The 19303-nt window shown below is 36.0% G+C and overlaps 4 protein-coding genes across 5 annotated transcripts; 2 read left to right on the forward strand and 2 right to left on the reverse strand.

Moving 5' to 3' along the window:
* Nucleotides 1–173: 173 nt before the first annotated feature.
* On the reverse strand, nt 174–910 carry LOC132179388 (large ribosomal subunit protein eL38z/eL38y). Its single transcript, XM_059592111.2, has 3 exons — nt 837–910; nt 537–720; nt 174–380 (listed from the first exon to the last, which is right to left on the reverse strand). Exons 1-3 carry the CDS (start codon nt 837–839, stop codon nt 358–360), a joined length of 210 nt encoding a protein of 69 aa, XP_059448094.1. The 5' UTR covers nt 840–910; the 3' UTR covers nt 174–357.
* A 1305-nt stretch (nt 911–2215) lies between these two features.
* ERV1 (Erv1/Alr family protein) lies at nt 2216–8808 on the reverse strand. Its single transcript, XM_059591560.2, has 6 exons — nt 8555–8808; nt 7653–7730; nt 6870–6917; nt 5172–5236; nt 3347–3424; nt 2216–2594 (listed from the first exon to the last, which is right to left on the reverse strand). Exons 1-6 carry the CDS (start codon nt 8762–8764, stop codon nt 2474–2476), a joined length of 600 nt encoding a protein of 199 aa, XP_059447543.1. The 5' UTR covers nt 8765–8808; the 3' UTR covers nt 2216–2473.
* A 2034-nt stretch (nt 8809–10842) lies between these two features.
* Nucleotides 10843–14403, forward strand: PUT5 (Amino acid permease family protein). The gene is made up of 2 exons (XM_059592663.2): nt 10843–12324; nt 13666–14403. The coding sequence occupies exons 1-2, from the start codon at nt 11351–11353 to the stop codon at nt 14210–14212; spliced, it is 1521 nt and encodes a 506-aa protein (XP_059448646.2). The 5' UTR covers nt 10843–11350; the 3' UTR covers nt 14213–14403.
* Nucleotides 14404–16637: 2234 nt separating this feature from the next.
* Nucleotides 16638–18917, forward strand: LOC132178615 (uncharacterized). Of its 2 annotated transcripts, none has more exons than XM_059591077.2 (2): nt 16638–16850; nt 17196–18917. In XM_059591077.2, the coding sequence occupies exon 2, from the start codon at nt 17334–17336 to the stop codon at nt 18408–18410; it is 1077 nt and encodes a 358-aa protein (XP_059447060.2). In that variant the 5' UTR covers nt 16638–16850; nt 17196–17333; the 3' UTR covers nt 18411–18917. The 2 variants fall into 2 exon arrangements, with proteins under 2 accessions (XP_059447060.2, XP_059447061.2); XM_059591078.2 differs by having other exon boundaries at nt 17308–18917.
* Nucleotides 18918–19303: the final 386 nt, after the last annotated feature.

Genomic DNA, 19303 nt, shown 5'->3' on the forward strand with positions numbered 1-19303 from the left:
AAAGGCACGTCTGCTGCTGATCCATCACTGTATTTCAAATTTCAAGCCAGGAAGCATCACACAACTCATAGTTGCAAACAATTTAAAACAAGTTGAAGCGAAGAAGAAGAATCAAATGGCTCAAGAATCCAATTCAACCATTCAGAAATTTAACAGACAAAATAACCAAAATCTGTCGAAAAGAAAACTGCAATAATTAACCCAAAATTCCAATTTCAAAAAGCGTTTAAAGGGTCATATCCTGCTCTGCTACTACTTCAGATCCATTACAAATCAAAGTAATTGAATCAATGTGAAAGGGCCATAAAATAAAGCAAAAACCTCTTCCTTTTTCTCCTAGTAATCACTTGACAATTTTCACAGCTCTTGCACGTTCAAACCTGCAAACATGAAAGCCAGGAAAACCCCATCTAATTGTCAACAAGAACAAACGCACCACCCCCATTGGAACAAAACACGAAAAAGATGGATCTCAGCCAAAAAAAAAAAACAATAAAAAAAGCATTTTTATTTATTTATTATATTTTGATACTGACCAGGAGGGAGAGATTGCTTCAACTTGTTAGCCTTCTCTTCGTCAAAGACGCAGAGGGTGTAGAGGTACTTGGAGCAACGGACCTTGAACTTGACGACTCCTTTGCTCTTCTTGATTCTCACAGACCGCGCATCTTTCCTTCTTGCGGTGACAATGAAATCTTTGATCTCGTGGATTTGCTTAGGCTGTGACAGAAACTCTTGTCAAAACAAGAAAAACCCAAAACACGACAACAAAAGAAGAAGAAGAAGAAAGCGAAAAACCAGACAATGCCGAGTAAAAAGAGAGAGATCGAGAGTACCATGTTGTCGTTGATGGAGAAAAGGAGAGTTCTTTCAGTGTGGCGGGGAGACCCAAAACCCTAGCGAAGACGAGGATATATAAAGTGGGTTATCTGGGTTTTAAACCCAAATGGCCCATGGGCTTTTTCAATGGGTTTTGGAGAGCTTGTGTTTCTTGAACTTATAATTAGATTTGTGGTAGATTTTATTGGATTAAAATTTAATAGTAATTTTAAAAGTTATATTAATTTTGAGGGAATACAAATAAGACGTTTAGCATTACTAGATTGTACATAGGCTGTTGGGCCTGGTTAAATTGGTCTTGTCTTGCTGTCGGTCTATTGTCATCTATAAGATTAATGGTTTTAGACTGTTTCTGTGTACTTGAGTTGTGTCTTTACGCTTTCTAATGAGGCACTTATTAAAAAAAAAAATGATGTTTCTTTTGTAAGTAAGACGAGTGCAAACAATTGGGGAGGGGTCATCAAACCAAATAGATAGGCAAAAGGGAAGGATATGGAAATACTACAAGAAAAAGATGCGGAGGCAGACTATTTTGTTGTATTGTGAACGTAAATGTTTGCACTTTCATAAATTTTTTTAACCTTTTAAGAGGAAGCAAGGATGGTGTTAGAAATAATAGGAGCTATATTTCAATCCGGGGTTTGGGATCGATAGATCCTCCCGGATGTTAATTGATCTGTCATTTTTTACCCAAAACAAAGGCCCTTGTTAAGGAGATTTTTTGTTTGCATGACTCTTTTCTAACACCGGGAGACATTATTAGGGATCCTTCCCTTTGTGAGGGTCGAATGACATTGAGAGACTCGCCCTCTATAATGAAATTGTTGGTGCTTAGAAAAATTCCATTCGATCTACAAACAGAGAAGCTAGTGCTTCCCATGTATTTGGGTTGAAAGGGGATTTGGCCTGGATAATCCTCCTAGTGGAGTCGCTGTAGACAAAAAAGGAAAGAAAATGTAGTTCCTTTCACTGTGGGAATATCAACAGGAAGTCAATATTAGTTTGTATCACAAAGTTCATTAACTTTAGATTGTTTTTCATATTTTAATTTGATTGTCTTTCGTGTATTTAATTTGAGTGGTACAACTCTTTATACCCATTTATTACACTTATTTCAGATTGACTAAGGTTACGTGATTTAAATGGCTTCCCATATTAGTCACCTAAAAAAAAAAAAGCTACTTAAAACATGTCACATTAACTGGTGTGAAATGAATGTGATAAATATGTGTGATGAGTATAACTACTCATTTAATTTATAAAGAATGGATAATTTAAATGCATCAACCAAATGGTGCATGCATTAAGGCCCGAAAAATCAAAGGAGTTAATGCTTCCAGAGAGCTATATATATATAAACAATTGATTCTTCCAATGGAAGGAAGAAGGAGATATTCGAGTTAATATGCTCCGCTATATAAATTGTGATCTCCAACCGAATATATGTCATCAACACGATACCTGATAATTACAAATATCAAATATGTTAAACATGTAGATAGTATCATTTTCCCCCTTTGCTAAGTTAGGAAAAACATCATTAATAATATATATTAAAATAAAAATAAAAAACCAATTGAAAATTCTATTTAAAAGAATAGTTATATGCTAGTGCAATTGATAACTACACTTCTTAACGTGTTTCATCCCCAAATTCTGTAATATTTCCAAGAAGATCGCATGCACGCTGCTCACACTCCAGCTTGCCCCACCTTGCATCAACTCGTTCGCATGGGAATATAAGTTTGCCAAGGCTGCAGTAACACCCTTATATTAGCATTAACAAGATTAAGAAGAATACCAAGATAGTTAAATTAAGGTTTTCCAAGCTTAGGTCAAATAGTATCTAACAGATGACAAGGACAGGTGAACTGGTCAAACAACCAGCAAATTCCATAGTGATCCTTCAGACCCATTATGGGTCATCTGAAAACATATCACGATCTGTTGCATGCCAGGCAACTTGGAATGACTGGTCATCTAATTTTAACAATATGCCAACTTGGTTGTCCATGGAATAAGAAATGGTCCCATTTGTATTTTGTAGAGTATTTATGTGTGTGCTTGTGTGTACATATATAACGCAATCATCATTGAAAAAAAAAAAGGAAACCATGTCATTTTGTAAACTCCAATTGATTCTATTGCATTTATTATGAGACTTCCAACTTTTTAAGATTAACTCATTCCAGATGATAAATACATCCATCATATTCTATAGAACATGTAAATGGGGCATCCAAGTTCTAAGAACAAACTAACTGGCTCTAGATTTCCACTTCCAACCTATCAATATATGTGCTATTTGGAGTAATATAAGCATCAGAGAAAGACTCTTCAGTCAACTAATCTGACCAACGTTGTACTAGTTCCAACTGATCCACATCCCTGTCAAGGACTGCAATTATTCAAGGAGGCCCACTGACACTGTCAAACTATGAGCAGTTTGCTGACAAATAATGGAAGTGGTGGGAGTAGATACTTGACTTTAAATTTGAAAAGTTACCTTCTGTTAACAACATTATGCACATGACATAGCCATTGGGAGAACTCAGCATGAGATCCAGCCTGTACAGGATTTGCTCTGTCAAAAATGAACCAAAGATGCGCCCACAAGTTAGATATTATATAAACGTAGCATCTCCATCACAAAGGGATTTTTTGGAAAACAAGATTTGGCTCAGGATTGCCCATTTTTAATTCCAGGTTTCTTCTGAAATTGAAAGTTGTCACTTGGTAGGTTTCCATACCCAGGCTCAATCCAATTAAGTCCATAGAGTCTACCAATTTCGCCATATCCCCCATTTTTTGTTTTGTTGTTTTAAAATTAGGATCTCATTATGATGCCCTTACTCTGTGAGTTTGTGTTAGGAATTATGTAAATATGGCAACCACACATGAAGGATGATGTGTGAGTCCCTCTGTGTATAGAATTAAAAAGCACAAAACCCCTTAACACACAGTGGAGCTATCCATAAAGTGGGAAACAAAATAAAAGATGATGAGCAAATTTGAGATTACCTCTCTTCATAAAATACAAACTGTAATATTATAGCTAAGGAATGGCTCATTTAAGTACTAAAAAAAAAAGTTTATTTCAATTTAAGCAGCATGCAGACTAAATTGCATTCCAATTGGTCTCAAAGTGGTCCCAAAATCTTTGATCCAAAAAGGAAATGGGAGACATGCCGATCATCTGTCTCTCCCTCTCTATTTTCCTTGTTTTTTCTCCATAAAATGGACAACTTCCACATAGGCTGTGACACAGGACTGAAGCAGTGGAAAGGGATGGTAGTCAACTTCTACAACCAATAATTACCTTAGAATCCAACAGGGGCCCTAGAATCCACTAGGAACAATCTTGAATCCATTAGGTGAAGAGAGAAATTCTGAATTTTTTTTATTAATAATTCAAAATAAGCATGAGGATCTAGAGGTCGTAGAATCACACTTATAGCGCTTTAGGCTGGCTAAACAAGGAAATAACATTCAAATCACTCTCACCTAACCAAATCAAATATCCTTGAGTCTTGCTCCCACCACAACCAAGGAGAGAAGGTGCTGATTTCCACGTGATTGACCTTGATTCCCATTGTTTGCTCTTTCCCAAAATACCTAGGTCACTGGTCCTACATGAGGCTGGAAATGGATAACAAAGCCAACAAGGGCATAGTCAAAGAGATCACTCCGAAGGAGAGTGATTTTGGCCCATGAAGCACCGTAAGCATGAATGACATTATAATTAAATTATATCATTTATCTTTTGCATAGCATTTATATATCTATAAACATACATACCCATTAACAGAGGATTACTTCAAGATTTGGACAAATGACAGGTGCAAGGATGTGTCTCTTGATTATCACCCTAGATATAACTCCATTCTTCTTTGCAATGTTGCAACTCCATTGTATCCCAATACACTACGGGGAACATAAAGGAGCAACATCCCTTTTATGGGCCACCCAAAGCGCCTCATTAAACTTATTTCAGTTAGTCTACAGCAGATGCCTCAGATTAAGCATGGTGGTAGACCAAATTATATAATAGCTGCCAACAGAAAGATAGAAGCTCCTGTTGACAAGCAATAGCAGTTTGACGATATGCAGTCTCGGCACCAGAAAGGATTGGCAAGGTAGGAAAGATGAATTGATGACTATGAACATACTAATAATTGAATATGAATCAGGTATACATCAGTCATGAGTTTAACTAAAAATAATACAATTAAAAAAAAACCCAGAGATTCGTAATCCAAAATTAATCACAGGTGCAGGGTCTGATGAGGAGAATAATTTTTTATGAATATCTGAAGAAGAGAATAATATACCTCAGAACTTCTTTAAAGTGATCTGCACACTCCTTGCAAGGGTACATTCGAGACAATATTGCCATCTGCAAGATGAAAGCAATCCTGTTAGTTGCTCACAATAGCTAATAAGGGCAATTGGTACGATGGTAATATCCAGCTGTTCTCACTCCATGTGTATACAGGTTTCAAGTATAAACAGTCATTGCCAAAAAAAAATAGGGCTATAACTTTCTGAGCTAAAAAGATTGTGATCGTATTTTCAATTCAGAAAGAGTGACATAATGAACTTTTTAGAGTTAGTGTATGAAAAACATTTTTTTCTTTATGAAAGATAAAACAATCTTTCAAAGTGGGTTTGTAGTTAGTTAATCATATTTAATACAGCCACTCAAGAGGTCCAAATTTAGGTGTTGCTTCACTCTCTGTAGGCATCTACGTTTCTACTAGAGATAAAATTTACCGGTACTAGATAATCTAGCGTGCTTTTCCAATTAAGCATACTGATATTATGAATACAGCACATCATGAAACAACCCGAAACATCCACACTGCACTGAACTTTTTGTGGTCAAGGAACAAGAATCTTAGTGTATAAATTTTCATAAGTGAATGTGAAATCACTTTCAAAACAAATTTTTGATAAGTAATCACTTTCAAAACAAATGAAGCTTAAAAAAATTAGAGATCAACATCAAGGCCAGTGGCCGAAGGCTGATACAGGGTTAGGTTAAGCCAATGATACAGGGTTAGGTTAAATTTTCATACTCTTTTTTTTTTTTTTTATGTCGGGGAACCTCTCCAAGGCAGGGCCCTTCGGACCCATCCCTGTAGAGTAAACCCCAATCCTGTACACCGTACCCTCAGAAGTTTTCTTACACAGAACTAGTTAAATCGCTGGCTTTTCACCAGGGGGTGTAGCCCCAAGGAATTGTTTGCACCCATGAGGTGTTGAACCGTGAACCTTGAAGGAAACAAACCCTCAAGACCAAGGCCTTCACCACTTGGGCCAACCCCTTGGGGTTATAGCCTCTACTCTTAAAGCTGCTCGAGCTGTGGCTCTGCCTTTTGGAGTACATTAATTAATAGACAACAAAATTGAGCTTCATAAATGAGCAATAATTCTTTCCAGACACTTCGTCCCAGCATCATATCAATTATCATCTTCTCACTACCAAAACTAATACTACCATCATAACTGATACCTTTCTTAGACCAACTGATCTACAAAATGAACTGTTATCATCAATTTCAGCACAGCAATAGCGATATTTAGTATATTTGATTAATTTAGTGTATCAAAAAAATGGATCAGTCTTTTTCATGACCTCTATGACATTCAGTTTAAGCCAACTGATCCTACTTAAACCACACTAATGACTTGAGTAACTGTTTAGTTCACATATCATGTCCCTATACCTTTATCATTAAAATAAATATTCCTTATGAATATTGCTTTGCCTGAAATCCTCCAAGAAAGTCCATTAAATTCTCATCAACATTGTTACCTAGCACCACTTCTGATTTGTCATTATAGTAAAAGTTACTTCCAACTTATCTTCCCATCATTAACCGTGAAGTTGAAAGTTAAAAATGAACAGTAAAAATGGGTTTGAAGAGAAATAATAGGTGACTTTCATTATCAAAATAAATAGCCAACTGTGACAAATGGATGCAAATATGAAAAGAGACCACACACAGAGAGATAGACTAGCATACCAATTCTTTTACATCCCTCTTCTGTTGCCTTGTTGGATTATCTGGATACTGAGAAGATCAAAAAGGTCTTTCAATAATGCAGTGTACTTTCAATGATCAAGAGCAGGTTACATTAGTAACAAAAAAATATTTATGTCGTGGTTTAACTGCATAAGAAGGTTGAAGCTCTGTTTTGAACTTCATATATACTTTACTTTCTTTCCTATTATTCTCTTTCCTTTTTTTTTTTAAGCCTCAATCTGGAACTGAACAAATCCTTAGACAATTCTTTGCTACAGTGGCCCAAGAATGAAAGTAGAATGCATCAGGGGAATGCTTCTAGGAGTCTATGGGGGAGAAAAATTAGGAATCTTATGAGAAAAAATTACTCTGAGAGTGTTATGAAATACAGGCAGAGATATCTTATAAAGGAGCTAGAGGACAACCATGCTCTATGTAATAAAAAAAATACTGGCGTTTAAGAAACACGTCTAGGAAAGGTTTCAGGTGATATAAACAAGTTACTGTAGAAAAGACTCAACAGATCAAAGATTAACATTCAATACATTGTTGCATAAAACAAAATAAGAAAAAGAGATGATAAATTGACATAGATTTTTGCTTCTCTCATCCAAAGAAGATTCATTTTTCATCCAACAGGTCATGTTAACCAACATAAAAAAATAAGTAGCAAAAAATGAAAAACATGTATTAGAGTTGTGAATTCAAATAGTATAAGTGCATAATCAACCAGGGCAGGAAGAAGGGGATACAAAACCATCAAAGCAATGGAAATGAGAAAACCTGAGCAGCAAGGGTGTGAAGAAAAGTCCAAGTGGCCGTTCCAAGCTCTTCTTTAGTTATAGGTGAAGCAGATTTTCCCTAAAGAGAAGGGAATAATTTTGAGTCATAATGCAATTTTTCACATAAATTGCTATGAAAATTATGATTCAATGAGTTGGTAATTAATCCAAAACTAGGTAGTGGAAACACAACTTATGAATAAGTAACCACATTTCTTTTTTAAATTTTTAGGAAAGGAAAGAAACGAAAAAACTGGTGGACCTCACTGGATCACCTTCTATACACACATGGTGACTTCAGTTAAAACCCTAAATGCAAATCCCTCTTTTGTCACCCATTTAAATAGGCAGTGTTAGGTTGATGAGAAAAACAAGGGCAGAAAAAAATCCTTCCGTGCAATTTAAATGGATCAATTCAACACTTGGCACCAGACTGGCATGCAATGGACACATAAACCACTTATATTGCTCAAAACAAGGACACTATTACGACAGGTATTCACCACTAACCGCGTCCCCAGCTGAAAATTTCTAAAATAACAGATATCATTGGCTTAGAGAACCCAATGAAGACCAAGAAACCCATTAATATCAGCGCACTTACAACACATAAAACAATACCCAATCTTCACAATTTTAAGACACACCAAATAAGTAAAAGATAGAACACAGCAATACTAAAGTGAAAGTTCTTTTGCAATTAGAAGATAAAGACCTCCATGCAATACCATACAAAAATCGGAGTGCACTATTCACTTCGGACTTTTGTCAAACAGTTACTAAGCTTCTACTCAATGGCATATAAAAACAAACAATTAAAAAAGAAACACACAGAAATATGGAATACAAATACAGATACAATGTGAATAAGTTGTCATGGAGGACGAGAGGACAAATGGGTACCTTGTTGAGAATGTCATTGGGTTGGAGAGGGGTAGCATAGTCAGTGCTTGATGGGTTTACTCTGGATGGGGAAGGGAGAGACAAGAGAGGCTTTTTTCTTGTGGGTGATGGGTGGTGAGGTTGGCCTATGAGATTGAAGAGATGGGTTTGAACGGAGCTTGACACTTTCTCAAAGGTTTGGAAGAGAGCCTGCAATGGATTTTCAGACATTCTAGAAAGTGAAAGAGAGAGCGGCAAATAGCTTTACATTTGTTTCTCTAAAATAACGGCAAATTAACGTCCCAAAATATATGTTTATGATATATTTTATTTACTCCTACATTCCTAACATAGTTTCTGTTTTTTTTATAAATTATTATTGCTGTAAAATACTTTTTCAGTTTAAATAAAACAAAATATAGAGTAAACAAAATGCATTTTAATATTTTACATATATAGTTTACTTGCTTTTAAGTCATGCCATTTTCCACCTTTGCTCGTAGAATATGGTTACGTAGAAATATAATAGTATTTGGGGGAATTTTTTTACAATTTGCACAACTTGTAAAACTTGCGAAGGAGGTTGTTAAGAATTATTATACTGTGGTACAAAAAGATAAGAATAAGAAGGCAAGAGAACAACGGACTGTTCTCCCAAGGTGGAAAGCGGTTCCAAATGTGTATTCATAATATTATGGGGAAACTTCACTAAGGCCCCCTGAACTTTCGGCCGTTTTTGCATACCCCCTGAACTTCAAAAACTCTCATTTTGGACCCTTAAACTTCTATTTTCTCTCACTTTGGACCCTTTTAACTTTTTATACCCATTTTACCCTCGACTAAAACTACGCCGTTTTGGACTTAAACAAAACTACGTCGTTTTTACTCCAAAACTACATCGTTTTGAGCTTTAGAACTACATCACCACCCAACCCAAAACGACGTCGTTTTGGTCATTAATATTAAAAAAATAAATTAAAAAAAATAATTTAAAAAAAAAAGAAAAAAAAAAAAGAAAAAGAAATCGGGGGGGTGGCTTGGCCAAAATGGGGTGGCCGGACCACCCCATTTTTGGCCAAGGGGGTCGCTCAGCCACCCCTGGCTGGTCTGGGGGTGGCCGGACCACCCCCTTGGCCATGGGGGTGGTCCGGCCACCCCCAAAAGGCCCAAAAAAAAAAACGCGGGGGGGGGGGGGGGGGGGGGGGGGATCGTGGGGGTGGCCGGACCACCCCCAAGGGGCTGGGGGTGGTTTCGGCCACCTCATACGGCCGGTATGGGGTGGCCGAAACCACCCCAGCCCCTTGGGGGTGGTCCGGCCACCCCCAAAGCACCCCGATCCCCTTTTCTTTTTTTTCTTTTTTGGGCCACGGGGGTGGCCGAACCACCCCCTTGGCCATGGGGGTGGTCGAACCACCCCCAGATCGGCTGGAGCCACCCCCGATTTCTTTTTCTTTTTTTCTTTTTTTTTTTAATTTATTTATTTTGCTTTTCTTTTTTAAAAAATAAAAAATAAAAAAAATTAATGCATAAAACGACGTCGTTTTGGGCTGGGTAGGTGTTGTAATTTTAGGACACAAAACGACGTAGTTTTGGGGAAGGGTAAAATGGGTATAAAACATCCAAAACGACGTAGTTTAATGTTAAAAGGGTCCAAAGTGAGAGAAAATAGAAGTTTAAGGGTCCAAAATGAGAGTTTTTGAAGTTCAGGGGGGGTCTGCAAAAATGGCCGAAAGTTCAGGGGGCCTTAGTGAAGTTTCCCCTAATATTATTAAGGTTAAAAGTTGTAACCTTTGACGCTTTTAAAGGAATGAGATTTCACTTTTAAAATAAAAAAAGTTGTGCTATTTTCTTGTTGGTTGATAAATATAATATATTTATATACATGAAATATACCCCTAACTTACAAAATAATAAAAAATATTAATTAATATTAAATTATAAGTTCCAATTCGAGCTCTATCTAGTAGCTAGTATTAAGCTATTGTAAGAATTTTATAATTATTTTGAAAAAATAATAATAATAATCACAAGGCAAATAAGTTTGTAAAATAATATTGATGATTCATCTATATGTAATTAATGATTTAAAACTAAATAAAAATCAAATAAAAATGGACTAAATTTTTAGATAGCATGAACATTCAGCATGGTTCATTCCCAAATAATAATAATAATAATAATAATAATAAAACAGGACACAGGAAGAGTTGAAAAGGTTTCTAGAAGAACATCATCATGATCGTGTGGCTGACCACTTTTTTTAGGTTCTAACTGGCAACTGCAAATTTCCAATTGGCTCATTTTCAACGTGCGAATCTGTCACGCAACCCATGAAAATGGCTTTTCGCCTATTCCTTCGGAGGCTCCATCTATTCCCACGTGCATCTGACAGCGCGTTCAATAACGCAAAACCCATAAGTCAAGGGATTGATTTTTCTTCTCAATGTGATCCCAATGGATCTCACATTTCTGTGCGGAGCCAAATGCTTTTGTCCCAGTATTCCACATTCTGAAAGGAGTAGGATAAGAGAGAGAGAGAGAGATGTTGTGGCGAAGAATCAGATAGAAACCAAGCATGAGTCTTTCAGTTAAAGACATATCAAATCTCTCTCTATGATTTCAGGCTATACCCACTTGTGTAATCCCTCAAAACAGGTAGTTTCTGAATCTACTGCTTCATATTAGATTTAGGTTGATGGGTTTTTGCTTCATAACCCAGAAAAAGATCTGATATTTAAAGCATATCCTAGCTGACTAAATCCTATAAACTAGTTGTAGTTCAAAGTTTTGATCTTTCCATCTCTCTCTTGTCTGTGGATGGGTGAAGAGGGAATGGTAAGTGATGAAAAGAGTACTACTGTGAAAAAAAGTCCAAAATTAACACTACTGCCTCTTATAGCTCTAATTTTCTATGAGGTTTCTGGGGGTCCTTTTGGAGTGGAGGATTCAGTCAGGGCTGGAGGAGGCCCTCTTTTGTCTTTGCTTGGTTTCTTGATATTCCCTTTAGTTTGGAGCATTCCTGAAGCTTTAGTGACAGCTGAGCTTGCCACAAGCTTCCCTGAAAATGGTGGATATGTTATTTGGATATCATCTGCTTTTGGGCCTTTCTGGGGATTCCAGGAAGGGTTCTGGAAATGGTTTAGTGGGGTTATGGACAATGCTCTTTACCCAGTTTTGTTCCTTGATTACTTGAAGCATTCGTTTCCAATCTTCAACCATTTGGCTGCACGAATACCAGCTCTATTAGGAATTACATTTTCATTGACTTATTTGAATTATCGAGGCCTGCATATTGTTGGGTTTTCTGCAGTTACCCTTGCAGCTTTCTCACTTTTCCCATTTCTGGTGATGGGTATTCTTTCGATTCCCCGAATAAGGCCTAAGCAGTGGCTAGTTGTTGATTTCAAAAAGGTGGATTGGAGGGGATACTTCAATAGTATGTTTTGGAATTTGAATTATTGGGATAAGGCAAGTACTCTTGCGGGTGAGGTTGAAAATCCGAGCAAGACATTTCCAAAGGCGCTTTTTGGGGCTGTGGTTTTGGTGGTTTCATCATATTTGATTCCACTACTTGCAGGAACAGGTGCTACAAATTCTGCACCTGGCATGTGGAGTGATGGCTATTTTGCAGAAGTTGGGATGTTGATAGGTGGCTATTGGCTTAAGTGGTGGATTCAAGCAGCTGCTGCAATGTCTAACATGGGTTTGTTTGAAGCAGAAATGAGTGCTGATGCCTTTCAGCTTCTTGGGATGAGTGAGATGGGAATGCTTCCAGCTATATTTGCTTCAAGGTCAGTCATTTTGCCTGGTTTGCTTCCTTACTGATTTATTTCTTTGAGACACTTTTCTATTTCCCTTTTTTATTTGTAGTTTAAGATTTTGGAAGCAACTTTTTGGAAATGACCTCTCATTGCCTATTAAATTACTTCTGAGGAAGAAACTAACAGTATGGTGCTCATCTCCTGCCCTTTTCAACATAATACTATTTCAGTATTCAAAATGGACTTATTCTCCCTTGTTGAAATAGTGATGAGGCGGAAATAACAGAGAGAAAGAACACAGAACTTACGGGTGGTTCTGTGTTAGACACTTACATTCACTACCTGAATAGCCCCCAAGGACTACATAGTACTAATTAACTTAATTTGTCTACAATACAAATGTTTCTATTTATAAGGTAACGAGTAAATACAAATAGGGTAATTAAATCCCAATCCTTTAAATAGAGAATATTTGATATCAACTAAATACGGAATATAAGGAAAATATTGTATATTTTTCGTATATTCTAACATCCCTTCAAACTCAAGGTGGTAGATTCTGAAACCTTGAGTATTTTCCGTATATTCTAACAACCCTTCAAACTCAAGGTGGTAGATTCTAAACCTTGAGTTTAAAATCAGTAACAAGCGGTGGAGGCCGGGAAACGGGCCAAGGGCGATGGTGAAGATTCACGATGAACACTGCTAGAGGAACATAGGCTGGCGGGCGGCAAACGACAGCGACAAGTGGCTGGTTGGTGAATGCAGGGCCAACTTGGGCCAAAATCCAAAAAGGGGCCGACATGGGCCAAAATCCCCAATAACCATGGGTGTGTTTGATAGAAGGTTTTGATTCGATACTATAGCAAAAATTGATTGATGTAAAAAAAAAAAGTAAGAATTAAAAAAAAAAAAAAAAAAAAAAAAAAAAAAAAGTGTAGAAGTAAGAATGTTTGGTATGGAAAAATGAAAAAAATTTGTTTGGTAGTGATTTTTTTATTTGAATAGTAATAAAAAGTAATTGATGTGATGTAAAAAATAAGAGTATTGAAAAAGTGAAAAAGTAAGATGAATAGTGTTGAAGGAAAAAGTGAAGAGTGTTGAAGGTAAAACCTGTTATCAAATGGGGCCCATATGATTCATGCTTCTTTTAAGCACTATTCAAATTACAAATTACTTGATGAGACATTACCAAAGAATTTACATTATTATCCCTGACATAATTTTCCAGTGGGAATCTTATTCAAGTCTTCTTCAATATTTTGCTTCCAATCTCCAAAATAATTGGCTGTTACATGAATTTGAATAAAGTTTGGATGAAAAGAAAGAAAACACTTTGGTGTGACAATCATCTCCAAAATTTCCTTGCAGATCGAGGTATGGGACACCAACCATCAGCATTTTGTGCTCTGCCACTGGAGTTGTCTTCTTGTCATGGATGAGTTTTCAGGAAATCTTGGAATTTCTCAACTTCTTATATGCTATAGGAATGCTTCTAGAGTTTGCTGCTTTTATAAAACTGAGAATAAAGAAGCCAGATCTTCATAGACCTTATAGAGTTCCATTGCAAACATTTGGGGTGATGATGCTTTGCTTGCCTCCTTCATTGATGCTTGTTCTTGTTATGTGCTTGGCTTCTGTGAAGACATTCATAGTTAGTGGTGCAGTAATAGTCACTGGGGGTTTACTTTATCCTACTTTACTTCATGCAAAGAATAGGAAATGGGCACGATTTGATGCAGAACAACCTCCTTTGCCTCCCAATAACACACCTGTGGAAGGCCTTTCAGGTGTGTCACAGCAGCATCAAGAAGTTCAGGATGAGGCCATTGTTGGTCTTCTTTCGAGCTCCTCATCTACAAGACAAAAATCTTCTGAAATGTTGTTGGAAGAAGAAGAAGACTTGAAATCGGAGTAAGGGGACTTCTTTACTATTGGGATAGGTAGCATGCTCTTTTTGTTGGGGCACCATTTTTCTTTTATACTCAACAATATGTACCTGAAATTGAAAATTTTCTGTCTTGTAAAATTAAGTTTGTGTTGAAAGGAAGCGAAATAACAAGATAAGTTGTTTAAATTAGATTTTTTTTTTTTGAGGCAAAAAGTTTAATTGTATATATAACTATCTTATAAAGATTAAGGTTGGTTAAAATATGTTGTTGTTTTATTTTTTTATTTTTTATTTTTTATTTATTTATTTTTTTTTTTTTAAAAAAAAACCCTTCACTTAAGACCCTTGAACGAACTACTACGCATTTTGAGAAAATTTTGTCAAATTTCATAAACTCTCAATTTCACTCCCTAAATTTTCAATTTGATGCAATGTACCATTTTGCTAGATTTTAAACGTTAGAAGTGATAAAATGTCTTTTATACCCTTGTTTTTTTTTTTATAAAATTTCAAATTTATCCTTAATTTCAAATTAAAAAATCAAACAAAAATTGAAGGGTAATTTGGTCTTTTTAATCATTTTCGTTAGGGGTTAACGGCTGAATCTAACAGAAGGGTGTCAATTGAATCAAATTGAAAGTTCAGGGAGGTAAATTGAGAGTTTTTAAAATTTGGGAGGTCTTCTCAAAACTCGTGGTATTTTAAGGGTCTAAAGTAAAGTTTTCCATTTTTTTTTTTATTGTTATTGAGATAAATCTAAGTAAGATCTTCGTTAGGATCCTCTTTGCTTGTAGTAAAATAGAGAGAATTTTATTTTATGGTTCAAATTAAATTTCATATATTTAATGTTGTATATGTAATCACTATGTATCCCATTAGATGTAACAAAATGCTTGTATCCTTGATATAAGATATCGAGACACTATTTTAACTCAAAAGTCTAAAAAACCAATGACTTAATGATGTTTGGACATTCACATTCACAACACTAGATTAATTCTTCAACTGCATATTGAAGGGAAATTTGAGTTTTATTCTCATGCAGGTTGGAGGCCCATAGTGGTAATATTTTCCTTTGGTTATTGAAAGAGAAATCATTTGTTAAGGGAAACAACCTGAATTTCAAACATGAATTTTTAAGCTGAATTGTAGCTTAAAGTTGATCAAGACAATCTCAAACAGATCCAAACTCTTTAGCAACCCTATTCAAAAAAAAAAAAAAAAAAAAAAAAAAAAAACCTCATTGAAGTGACCATTCACAATGGATTTACAATATCATTTTTCAAAACATTTATAACCGAATTTCATAACATATTTGTGTTCCCTTAAAAAGATAAGAAAAAAGAAAAAGAAAGCCCAACACAATTAAAAGAAGTTGTAATTAAATGGATAAAGTTTTCTTTCAAACGGAATTGTAAGAATTTCTTTCTGTCTAGTTTAACGAATGATAGAATTAGGATATTTATTTGGGGAGGGGGGCTCATGGCATTGTAAAACATTGATCACTAGAGATCAACCGGAGTGGACATAATGCTTACAGTATATATAGGATTCATTGTTAAAGTAATGATTAAATGATTAAAATTACATATTTCTATTAGTTTAAGTTTTCGAGATAACTGGTAATTTAACATGATATTAGAGTCAAATGTCTTAAAATTGAATCTATTAAAAGAGAAAATTTAGCATGGTATCAGAACCAAAGATCTTAGAATCAAATCTTGACTCTATCAATAAAGCTCAAATTGAAAGAGGGGGTGTAAAATTAGTAGAAAATGTAAGAGAATGCGTTGGGCGTGGTAGTAAGGGATATATAGGAGAATGCCTGAAGCCTTAGGCCATATAGGGAACCGCTTGTGGTACATACATACCATAGAGATCGAGGTGCATCCATCTATTGGTCTTGGGCATGGTCTTGAGCTTTCTTAGCATGTGTACCTTTAAGACCTATTGTTGTGTGATATGGTCCTCTAACCCTAACCTCTTGGGTTGGCTAAGTTTGGAGGTGGCCAGGGGTGGCAACTTCACCGCTGGCCACCCCTTCATTGTTATTTTTTAGAATTGATTTTTTAAATAAATTAATATTTTAAAGTGATGTGAAAAAAAGTTGACCGAACAAACTATGAGTTTTGAGATTGAATGACAATTGTTAGACATTTTGAAAAAAATGTAACGGAATAGCTTATGACTCAAGGACTAAAAATTCATTTTTACATTTTGAAGAAAATGTAACGGAATGGCTTACGATTGACTCAAGGATTAAAAATTAAAAAAAAAATATTTATTATTAATATTATTATTATTTTAGCGGTTGAATTAGAGATTTATTACAAACTTTTCATTTGAACACACGTCACCTTAATAATGTGGTAAAAACTTAAAAAGAAATTCCTCAAACTCCTGTCAGATAAAACTGTCCCAAACAAACGGGCCCTTACAGAGTTCACAAATATCAAGCTCAAGAGACGTGTGTGTTTTGTAACAGGAAGAGTATTCCGTATTCGAACTTCGAAAAGGCCAATAAGCCCTTGAATCTTAATCCCTGTTTGGTCTCTCCCAGACAAAACATCGATCACCAGGAAAGAAACTATTGCTTATTGGAGCGAAAGAAAAAAGAGAAATCAAATTCCATACCCAATTCAACCTCGGCGTCGTCCCAATTTAGGTGCGTGATCTCACTCTACCTTGTTTCAATGCTCAATTCGGTTGTTGGGTTTTCGATACTCGTTGAAGTCTCAAATGGGGTTCTTTCGGTTCTGAAAATTGCTGCTAAAATATATCATTTTTTTGTTTCGCTTTCCGTATCTCTTACTTTGTTTTTCAGATAATTGAGTTACGTAATAATTTGATTGTTTGGGTAATTTCTTGTTGTAAGCGATATTTAGTTTGTGATTTTTGATCCGTAGGACATCCCAATTTCTTATTTTATTTTTTTTCGTTTTTTGTTTTAGAAATTTAATAAAAATATGTGTTTTGGTTGTTTTCTTACGCGTTTTTGGTCAATATACAGATAGAAACATCGTTGGGGAATTAGGGTTTTGGGTTTCAAATTGAAGATCGTGTGTTTTATCACCTGGGTTTTGCTGGAGAATTCAAGATTTTGATGAGAATTTGTGTTTTAGGGCTGTGAGGAATTTTGGGTGTGAAAATGTCGCCCAATGAAAACCATTCTCGAATCAACACTTTAGAGCTTAAAGCTCTGGTTTCCAGAAAGATTGGGCCTGAGAGGGCTAAGAAATACTTTGATCAGCTTAGAAGGTTATTCAGTTGCAAGATTAGCAAATGTCAGTTTGATAAGTTCTGCATTCGGATTATTGGGAGAGAAAATATCCCTCTTCACAACCAGCTTATAAAAGCGATTATCAAGAATGCTTGCGTAGCCAAAGTTCCACCATTGAAAGGTAATAGGAAAGTGGAAAATACTCTTAATGTTAAGATTTCAAATGGATTTCAGAGAAATAGTCTCCATTCACTTTATGGGGATGCCTTTCCTCCTTCCCCTCGCAAGGGAAGGTCTCCGGGTAGTAGGGATCGCAAGTTTAGGGACCGCCCAAGTCCTTTGGGGCCACACGGGAAACCCGAAAGTGTTGTGTGTGACGAATTGGTTTCTAAGGCAGAAGAGCAGCAAAGTGCAACAGAGTTGGTTTCTCTTGATAGCAGACCCCCAGTTGAAGTTGTATCTGTTGAAGATGGCGAAGAGGTTGAGCAAATGGCAGGAAGCCCAGGTGTTCAAAGTAGAAGCCCTGTAACAGCTCCACTTGGTATATGCATGAATTTGACTGGGGCTCGTAAATCTCTTTCGAATGTATCCGTATCCAGTGATTATCATCCAGAGACCTGTCAGAACAGTGGTGAGCTACCTGATACAAGATCTTTAAGAAGTCGTCTGGTGAGGAAGTTGGAGATGGAGGAGGGCATCAGTGTCTCAGTGGACTGTGTTAACCTGTTGAATAATGCATTGGATGTGTACTTGAAGAGATTGATTGAGCCCTGTATGGGTTTAGCTGGGTCAAGGTGTGGAAATGATCACTTTAAACCACTGAGCCATCAATTCCGACCTGGTATTGGTCAGATGTTGTCTGGTAGATACGCACAAAGAGCAGCAAGATCTACTAACATTTCCATGTTTGATTTTCGTGTCGCTATGGAATTGAATCCCCAAATACTTGGACCGGATTGGGCAATACAGCGTGAGAAGATTTGTTTGCGTGATTATGAAGAATGAACAAAGCCTTCTTATCTTAGCACATGGATTAGAAATTCAGCAGTGGATGAGATCATGGACATGAGTTCATATCCATATTCTTTTGAAGATTCAGTATTTTGAGTTGATTATAGTCTTATATGATGTTGGTCTAGACTGTTATGGAATTTTACAGGCACACCAAAACGAATAAGTTCTGGATTTTTATGGGAAGTTTTGAATCAAGTTGGTTAGGTTACACTTAGATATAGGCATTAATGATTGTAGGGGAGGGGTTGTTCATACATTTAATGTTAACTTCTAGACACAATTAAGAGTCTCACTTTTGAAGTGTAACACCATTTTTCAATCGATATCTCTTTTGTTGATGTACCAAGTTAAGCATTTAAGAAAGCATTATTTTGTTCAGAATGGTCACTGTAATTTCAGTTTACCGTTAAAGTTTTTACTAAGTTAAGAACTTAATCTGGAATCAGTTTTTTTATGGACAGTATCTGATTCAAATATATCATTCCTCCCTTGTAATCACATCTGTATGCTCATCCCATGACCCACCCTTGTGAGTTACATTTCTACAGATTCTGTATTTGCCTATTTGGTGATGCACCTTTCACTAATGTTGTATAATAATTTAGGCTGATGAGTCAGTGTGATAAATAAGTTTGATATCTACCAGAAAGGAACTTGGTGGATTGACATACAAGTAAAATCAGTAATATTCTTATTCAGAAAACCAGTGCTGTGATTGAGATGGGGTTCCCTATTTTTCACCTTTGACAAATATTTCATCGATTAAACCACACCTAAAACAGAAATCTCTTTTTAATTTTAGTTTTTCATCTGATTGATTTTTTTTTTTTTCATAATTGACTCCTTGCATGGGATCTAAAATTGGAGAACTAATGCAGGATTGA

This window comes from Corylus avellana, chromosome 4, assembly GCF_965113065.1.
Source record: "Corylus avellana chromosome 4, dhCorAvel1.hap1.2, whole genome shotgun sequence".
Lineage (NCBI taxonomy): Eukaryota > Viridiplantae > Streptophyta > Magnoliopsida > Fagales > Betulaceae > Corylus > Corylus avellana.